The following is a 9517-nucleotide window of genomic DNA, read 5'->3' as shown; positions in this document are numbered from 1 at the left end:
GTGGTACTGTGAGGTCCTCAGCATTGGCCAGTGGGCTCCCACAGTGGAGCTCTCAGGAGCCCCTTGCTAAACGTGGACTCTGGGAAATGATGTCACCCAGCCTGTTTTTCCCATTCCTGCCTCCTTTCCACCAGAACCCCTCACCTAGATGAGAACTCCCTGCCTGGGGAGTGCATAGTCGAGACATTTCCTGGGATTCCTGCAGACTCCCAGCATCCCACCTGGGGAAGGCAGGATTGAGGTACTTATTGCTCTGAGAGCAGGTAGGAGGTGTTTTCAAAACCTGTCTACCCCTGGGTGCTATTGAATCTGCATCACCCTCGTTTTCCTGGAGCCGGGTGGGGGAGCTCACGTCAAATGCTTATATTATCTGCGGAATGAGTAACACTTGTTCCCTTGGCTTCTCCACACTGAAGAGTTAACAGTTATTAAAATAATTGACAAGCTCTTGGAAATGTCAGGCCTCCACCGTTGAGAATCTAACAACAATTATATTGCATCCAGTGCCTCTGGGCTTTGGCAGTGGATTACTCACTTACCAAAGGCCAGGGTCAATGGAACACAATTTTTTCTTCTTAATAACCTCAACCCCGTGTCCCCCCTGAGGCTGGGGTAAACTCTGTGTTCCTCTAGTTTCCGTAAGATGGTGAACTTGGCCAAAGCTGTCATTAAACAGAAGCTAAGCTTGTGGGATCAGAATGGGTATTAGCACTTAATGCTGTCCTCTTGAATTTCTGCATCTTTTGGCTTTTTCTTCTCCCAGACAGGTTCACGGAACACATGTGTCTGGGGACATAGTAATAGGTACTCTGGGAAAAGAGGGTTTTGTAGTCCAGCAAATTTGGGATCCACCACCTGGGTATTCTCTCTGAGCTGCACAAAGTATGTTAGCCTAGGTAAAGTCAGGAAGTCCTGCAATGAAAATGCCTTCTGAAATTTGCTTTAGCCAGGGACTCTCAGACTCTTGACAGTAGAACCTGTCGTTTAGGGGGTTATTAACTTCCAGGTGAGTGAGTGTTCCTTGGAACGCATGTTGGTAAGCACTGTTTTAGGGTGTCTGCAGCTGCTGATGACTCCCACTTCTGGACCCTTTGAGATGCTGTAGCTTCTGGTTCTCTTTAGGCCATCTGAATCCTCTGATGGGCATGTTAAGGCATGGTCTGCAGGGCCTACCCCCAGAGTTTCTAGTACAGCAGATCTGGGATATGCCTGAGAATTTATTTTCTAATGGCTATATAGGTGATAATGAGGCTGCTGGTCAGGAAGCACACTTTGGGGACCACTTCTGGTAGCTTCAGGTTTTCTAGAAGCGGACATCCAGGAATTCCCATGAAAACCTGACGCATCACTGAATCTCTTGTGAGTGTTGGTTTATCTTATCTGTCAAATGGGAGCGTTGCTCACTTCTAGTGTTATGAGGATAACTGGCCTGATGTGAGGCAGGGGCCCAGAGCATGGATGGGCGAGTGCTAAGTTTTAAATAAATCTTACCTTTGGGGACCTAGATGTTGAAACATAAAATGTCTATAATTAAAACAGTGTGGTACTGGTGCATGAATAGACCTGTGGGATAGACTAGAAAGCCCAGAAGTAGATGTAAGTACATGATAAAGGTGCCATCTCAATGATTATTGGGGGTAAAGATGGATTTTTACATAAACAGTGCTGAGATGACTGAGTCATCATTTGTAAAAAGATAAAAATAGACTCATATCTCACACCATACCCAAGAATAAACTCCAGGTGGTTTAGGGATCTATATGTAAAAAATGAAACCATGCACATACTATAAGAATGAATTCTTTGAAACCTCAAGGTAGTAGAACTTTGTAACTATGATTCCAAATCCAGGAATAATAAGACTGATAAATCTGGCTTAAAAATGTATATGACAAAAGCCATGAGGAAACAAAGTCAAAAGACATCTGACGACATGGGAGAAGATATTCAAAACATGTATCACAAAGGATTAATATTCTTGAAGAATTCTTAAAAATAGACAACCAAAACTCCAATAGAAAAATGAGAAAACTATCCAAACAATTTACAAAAAAAGATATTAAAATGGCACTGAAAGATAAATACTCAAATTCACTCAATTAGAGAAATACAGATGCTATGGTCTAACCGTGTCTCCCCCAAATTCATATGTTGAAAACCTAATGTCTAAGGTGATGGTGTGAGGAAGAGGGACTATAGGAGCAGGATGATTAAGTCATGAAGGTGGACCCCTCTCAGTTGGGATTAGTGCTCTGGTAAGAGACCCCCACAGAGGTCCCAAGCCCCTTCCACCATATGAGGGAACAGAGGGACATAGGCAATCTGCAGTCTGGAAGAAGACCTTCACCAGAACCCAACCATGCTGGCACCGTGATCCTGGGCTTCCAGCCTCCAGAACCCTGAGATTTAAATGTCTGCTGTTTATAAGGCCCTCAGCCTCTGGTATTTTGTTGTAGCAGCCTGAACAGACTAAGACAGCAATTAAAAGAATACCGAGATACTTACTAGACTGGCAGAAAAAAAAATAGACACACATCTCAACACGTTCTATTATTGAGGCTGGGGAAACACTCTTATACATTACTGGTGAGTGTGCAAGTTTGTACAACCCTTCTAGAGGGAAATTTTGACAACACCTGACAAACTACATATGTATATACATTTTGATTGTGATCCAGCAACCCTACTTCTAGGATGTGAAACTAGATATGCACAAGGTTATTTACTGCAACATTGTTTGTAACTGCAGAATATTGAAAACAACCTAAAGACTCATATATAAGGGAGTGGTTAAATAAACCATGGTACATCCATACAGTGGAGTAGTGTGCAGCTGTGAAATAGAATGAGAAGGATTTCTCTGAACAGATGTGATACAGATTTCCAGGACATACTGTTCAGGTAAGTAATGTCCAAATGAGTACCTAGAGTATCCTAGCCTAAGAAAAATACACAGATGTATAGGGAGTACAGGAAATATAATCCAGAAAATAATCAGATTGGTGGGAAAAGGCTGGAAAGAAGGAAAATTGAATGGGTTCAGGGTTACTGGGATGAGAGGGGGATGTACTCAGTGAATATATCATTTTGGGTAACTCTGACTTTTAGAACCATAGTAATGTCTCACATACCACCCCCCACCCCAAATAAACAGTTGACTAAGATATAGGGGGAACAGAAGATGGAATGCAAACACAGGTGAAGCACCGGCGAGTCATGACCACATCGAAGGTGCTGGGAAGAACTAACTGAAGTAACCCTGGAAAACTATCTAGATTGGACACGAGAAGAGTAAAGGTAAACGTTACTTCACGTAAGTGCTGAAATACAGTTATTAAAAGTATTTCTCATAAGGATATATTTAGCAATTCTGAAACTATACTAGGATCTATTTAGTAGACTCAATCTAATAGACTAAAACAAATAAGTAAATAATCTGTAGATTATGAGAGATGTGTTTCTCACTGTTAGAGAAAGAAGTTATAAATAAGAGGAAGGGTAGAATAAACCCTGTGGTACTGGATTAGAATCAGAGGTCTCAGTGTGAACTCATCATTTTAAAATTATATATAGCTAGATATGGAAATATAGCTATGTGTGCATATGTGTGGGTTAGTATACATACGTGTGTTTCCTAACTCTGTCCTGTGAGTGGGCTTAGAAGGAGTGACACCCAGTAACATTGTGTAGACCTGGCACTTAGATCTTGGTCTCTAAACATCATTCTCTAATACAAGGAACCAGAGATTGTAGTGGTTTATTCCAGGGATGAGCAGGTAAATATCACCAGTAACAAGATCCATGGACATCCATAGACATCATACATCCTTTGATAAGATGCACTGAGGACACAGCAGCCTTTTTTTTTTTTAAATGGTGGTATTCCTGCCCAAAATGTCTAACCTCATTCCAGCCATAAAAACACACCAGACAAACTCAAACTGAGGGACACTCAACAAAATAACTGAATGGTATTCAGTTCTGATCAAAAGCATAAGATCATCAAAGAGAAGAAAAAGACTGAGAAACTATTACAGATTGGAGGGGATGAAAACTCACAAATGTCATGTGGGATCCTGGAGAGGATCCTGGAGTAGAGAAGAATATTAATGGAAAAACTGGTATAATTTAAATAGAGTTTGGCTCAGTGGTAAAGAATCCATCTGCCAATGCAGGAGACGTGGGTTCAGTTCCTCGGTTGGGAACATCCCCTGGAGAAGGAAATGGTAACTCACTCCAGTATTCTTGCCTAGAAAATTCCATGGACAGAAGAGCCTGGCTGTCTATAGTCCAGGGAGTCGCAAAAGAGTTGGACATGACTTAGTGACTAAACAACAACATAGTTTGACAATAATTGTATCAATATCAGTTTCCTGTTCTTGATGATCATACTGTGGTTATGTACGATGACAGTTTCAGGGGCAACCAGGTGAGGAAGAGGAGGAAATTCTTTGTGCTATTTTGCAACTTTTTCCCAAGTCTAAAATGAGCTTAAAATGACTCCTTTCATGGGAAATGAAAACAGAACACAATACTATAAACATTATAATCCCCCAGTTTTAATACACATATGTGTAGAAAAACAGACTGAAAGGAACTGCATCCACAACATAATGTTGGGTGTCTCCAAACGGTGGAAATTATGGTCATTTTTGCTTTTGTTTTCACATTCATCTGTCTTCTCTGTGTTTTCTACCCATTTGATGGTTTCATTTGTTGGAGACTTGGAAACACTGGTGAATGAGACAAGCGTCTCCCTCATGGAGTTTATATCCTAGTGCATGAAAGGGAAAATGAATAAATACACTGAAGATATCTTTGTGCAGAAAACTGAACTAAGCTGATGTGATCTGTGGCCAGGGAAGGCCTTTGTGAGAAGGTGACGTATAAGGTGAGATGTGACTAACAAGAAAGAGAAGATGGGGATTAACGTGCAATGGGGAGAGCGCAGAGGGAACAGTCTTCACAGAGGCTGTGAGGTAGGGGTGGGTTTAGCTTATTCAAGAGCCCCCCCCCAAAAAAAAAAAAAAAAGAGCCCAGAAGAAGTCTGGGTAGCTCGGCTGCAGGGGGCTTGTGGGGAAGGGGGCATGAGAGCATGTCTGAAGGGTAGGACGTGCCCTGCTGATGGGGCTTGGTATGGCCTTGGGAGCCCCAGGAAGGAGTGGAACACCAGAGAGTCATGATGGAATCTAGGTTTTAACAGAATCCTCAGCAGCTGGAGGAGCTGACTGCAGGGGATGAGGGTGGAGGCCGGGAGACCAGGGAAGGGGCTGGTGTCCTCCAGGGATCTGAGTGAGAGGCCTGGTAGTTCAGTCAGGGGCTCAGCCTTCTGTGGAAGGAGGAGGGACATGGTCAGATTTGGTTCTTGTTGTGACAGAACTATCGTTGGATGAAGGATGTGAGAAAGAGAGAAATCAAGAAGGATGTCTACCTTAGGCTTCAGCTTTCCAGTAAGTGGGGAACACTGGGGGCAGGGGCCTGGGGAGAGAGTAGAAGAAGTTCTATTGTGCTTTGGGACTGAGCCTATTCATTATGTTAATAATCAGAAAATAATGAATAGAGAATGGACAGGGCTGTGAATCAGACCCAGGACTGGGTGCCCTGGTGACTATGGTTCCCAGGTCCATCCCCGCTCCCTCCTCATCCTTTCTCCTGAGGTTCCTGACCCTCTTTGTGTCCAGCCCAGCCTGTTCCCAGCCTGGTCCCGATGTTCTTCCCTAGGACGGAGGCTGGCTGGGGTCTGCTCTAAAACCACCACTCCCACCTCCACTGGCTCCAGACACTGACAGTTCACCAGTTTGGGTGTTGATGGCTGGGTGCTGTGCGGAGTAATTGGCACGAGTGGCTTGGAGGAAGGATGGATGGATGGATGCCTGACCAGTATGCCTCTCTCTTCCCAGTGCAGACTGCTTTCTGATTTGTTTCAAAGTATGTGTAGGGCCTTACCAGCTGTCGGGTTGGGAGGGAGGTGGGGCCAGTGTTCCTTAAATCTTCCTGTGGTCCCCCTTGATTTTGGGACTGAAAATGGTAGAGTCATATGCTCAGCTCTGGGGACAACAAGGCAGGCACCAACATTTACTAAGCACCTGCTGTATACCCAGAAGGGGCCTTTGCAGGTACGGTCAGTCACTTAGTTGTGTTCGACTCTATGTGATCCCCATGGACTGTGGCCCTCCAGGCACCTCTGTCTGTGGGGTTCTCCAGCCAAGAATACTGGACTGGTTGTCATGCCCTCTTCCAGGGGATCTTCCTGACCCAGGGATTGAACTCACATTTCCTCATTGGCAGGCAGATTCTTTACTACTGAGCCACTTGGGGAGCCCCAGAAGGGGCTTTCCCACCCCCTTTATTAGTAAACTTTACTGTTCAACACCACTCTCAGGGGTAGGCGTCATCCTCCCCACTGGACAAAAGCAAAGCCGAGGGGCAGGTCCTGGGTGGGTGCCACCTGCCACTCCATAGAGAGGCTCTCGGCTGGAGAGGGAGACCACTCTCTCTTGGGCCGCCGTGAGGAATGCCCGTGTGCATGTGTGTACACGTGCCTGGGTGCACCCACTTGTGTGCATGGATGCATGCATATGTGGGGGCAGGAAAGGCTGGTGGAGGGGCACCCTCACTCCATGCAGCCTGGGTGATGGAGCCCCCAACCCTGGATGCAGAGCAGGCCCGTGAGCTCACCCTGGGCTCCCAACTGTGGCCTTGCTCTCTGTCAACCAGAAGTTAGCTGAGAGAAGAGGGAGGCAGACAAGACGACCCTGAACAGATGGATGGCGGATTACACGTCTGCTTGTCTACACAGCTGTTGTGTAATCTGCCCTGTGACAGGTGCCTGAAGGATGCCAAGGGAGGCTGCCATTCAGATGCAGGGTGATGGTGCTCCCAAGGTCACACGCTGAGCTGGGATGTGAAGGGGACAGGAAGTGCCCCCACTCCTGAGATTGGCAGTGTGCACACACCTCCTAACCCATCTCAGCTCCCTGTGAGGCAGATCTGACATCACCCCCACTTTACAGACAAGGAAGCATGGCTCAGAGAGGTGTGGGGAGTGGCCCAGAGTCACACAGTCTGTAGGTGGCAGGGCTGGCTGGGATGAGCAGACTGGTCCCCGCGGCTGACATGCTGGGGATTTGGCTGGTGTCCCCACTGTGGTCCCAGACCCATCATTTCTTCAAATGTCATCTTCCTGGAAGAGCGGTTGGCTTAGGGAGTCCGCCCCTGTTCCCTCGGAGTGACATGCTCAGCTGTGGTCCGTGTAGGAGCCCCATGTGGGAACTGGCTCCTCCAGCCCTTTAAGGGGGATGTAGTGAGCACTGGGGGCTCTTGTACATGAAGTGGGGGCCTGCGGAGACCTCCAGAGCAGAGCAACTCTACCGTCTGGGCTGCCGCCTTCGCTGGCTGGCTCTGGCCCCACGAGAAGCTCCGACTGTCCCTCCTCCTCAACACTGGGGCCAGGGGCGTCCCCCAGATAGCCCGCTGGAGTTGAGGTTCTGAGGAGGTGGGTGAGGTGCTCACAGAGCTTGTCCATCTCCAAGGAAGCGCTTGGAGGCTCAGTGTCCATGCCGAGGGCAGCTGAATCTGGCAGAGCATTTGGCTTTGGGGCCAAGGAATTCTCTGACAGATAGGACCCGGGCCTCTGGCGGAGCTGGCTGGGGATGGTGGCCCCTATACACTCAGAAGCCCTGTCGGGGACCCAGGGCTGCTCACCACTGCTACCTGAGGCAGCGGCCACCTCCCCCGGAGCTGGGCCAGGCCCGGGGCCTGGGCCCTGGAGTTGCTTCCCTTCCAGGCTGCTCCAGGGCTGGTCCCAGGGGAGCAAGGGTGTCTGGTGCAGTGCGAGGTCGCTGTAGCAAGTCAGGAACTCCTCACTGTCGGAGCATGTGCTGGCACAGTGCAGGGGGCCCGAGGGGACCAGGGGGCCAGTCAGGAGTCCATGGGGGGCTGTCGAGACCTCAGGCAGGTTCAAAGCCACAGGCAGGCAGCACTGAGCATCAGGGCGTTCGGCCAGGACGCTCTCAGTTCCCACCCCTGCTGAGGGATCTGGGCCAAGCTGGGCCTCCCACGGGGTCTCCTGCAGCCCCATCTCTGAGCCAGGCCTATGGTGGGGCACGGCCACCCTCTCTCTGCCCGGCCCGAGGAGCTGCCTGCCCGGGGTCCTGAGAACGGCCTCACACGCGACTCTCGTCAGGAAGATCTCAAACACCATCTGTTTGGTGTCCTCCTTGCTGAGAGGCTGGACCAGGGAAAACTCGACCTCGGAGGTGGCCATGTAGCCCAGCCGGCCCAGGAGGGTGTGCAGCGTGTGTTCTGAAAGCGCAGGCCGCACCCAGTAGGCAAAGCTCCCTGTGTACGTCTGGAACAAACAGGGGTGCTCGTTAGGGTGGGACACGTAAGAGCAGAGCGGCTGTGAGGGGAAAGACCAAAGACTGGCCCGGAGGCTCCCGAGAAGCAGGAGGGCCAGGGCATGGGGCCACAAGGAAACCTGGCCCACAGGCATGTCACCCCTGTCCCATTTTACAGAACGACACACTGAGGCTCAGAGGCAGGACTTTTGTCTCAAGTCACACAGCAGAAGAACGAGCCAGCCTGTGCTCTGGCCTGGAGCCAGAAGCGATGAAAGCTTTCCAGTGGCTTTCCACAGCCAAGGCCACTCCCTGGTTTCCTGTGACCTCCTCATGGCCTGTTCTTTAGAGAAGCGGTAGAGCCTAGTGGTTCAGAGTGGCACTGTCTGAGTCTGGGCTGTGTATTAGCTGGTGACCACAGATCAGTTTCCAGGTGGCACTAGTGGCAAAGAACCTTCCTGCCAATGCAGGAGACATCAGAGACTCAGGTTCGATCCCTGGGTTGGGAAGATCCCCTGGAGAAGGAAATGGCAAACGACTCTCCAACCAAGTATCCTTGCCTGGAGAATCCCATGGACAGAGAAGGCTGGTGGGCTAAGGGCCGTAGGATGGAAAAGAGTTGGTCACAACTGAAGCGACTCAGACTACAGATCAGTTGTATTAAATTCTTTAGCCCTCAGTTTCTCCAACTGTAAAATGGGACCAAAGTCAGTGGGCATGACAGACACATTGTTTCCTCCCCCACCCCGAGGCAGGGCCCTGGCCCCTCCCCAAGACCCTCTCTCCCAGGGTAGTGGCGACACCTACCTTCAGGGACCTGATTTCCTTCCTCCAGGGAAACAGGAGCAGGTGGATAGAGACCAATTCCAGGAACTCCAGCGCCCGCACCAGTTTGTGGTTGATATGGTGGGCAGAGCAGGGAGCCCCCGAGTTAGGGGCCACCTCCTCAGGCAGGTAGAGCTGAAGAGGGGGCCCTGTGTCCAGGAGCTGCTGGGCCCTGCTGGTGAGAGTGGCTTGCCTGCAGACCCCGAGCTGGCCCTCTCCTGCCCCCTCCAGGTAGAAACTGATGAGGTCTTCAAGGAGGGTCTCAAGAGAGTCCTCGTTGGGGCCAGGGGCCCGGGGCCAGCTCATGGCGGCTGTGAGGGGCTGGATGCAGACCAGAGTCCCGTGGCCGCCTA

At 49.5% G+C, this 9517-nt stretch overlaps 1 protein-coding gene across 1 annotated transcript; it reads right to left on the bottom strand.

Moving 5' to 3' along the window:
* Window positions 1–6783: 6783 nt before the first annotated feature.
* On the bottom strand, window positions 6784–9517 carry LOC122691795. The gene is made up of 2 exons (XM_043898646.1): window positions 9147–9517; window positions 6784–8350 (listed from the first exon to the last, which is right to left on the bottom strand). The coding sequence occupies exons 1-2, from the start codon at window positions 9468–9470 to the stop codon at window positions 7238–7240; spliced, it is 1437 nt and encodes a 478-aa protein (XP_043754581.1). The 5' UTR covers window positions 9471–9517; the 3' UTR covers window positions 6784–7237.

Source organism: Cervus elaphus, chromosome 4, assembly GCF_910594005.1.
Source record: "Cervus elaphus chromosome 4, mCerEla1.1, whole genome shotgun sequence".
In the NCBI taxonomy this organism is placed as follows: Eukaryota; Metazoa; Chordata; class Mammalia; order Artiodactyla; family Cervidae; genus Cervus; species Cervus elaphus.
The sequence above is the reverse complement of the archived record's forward strand: the minus strand, read 5'-3'. Positions and strand labels throughout refer to the sequence as shown.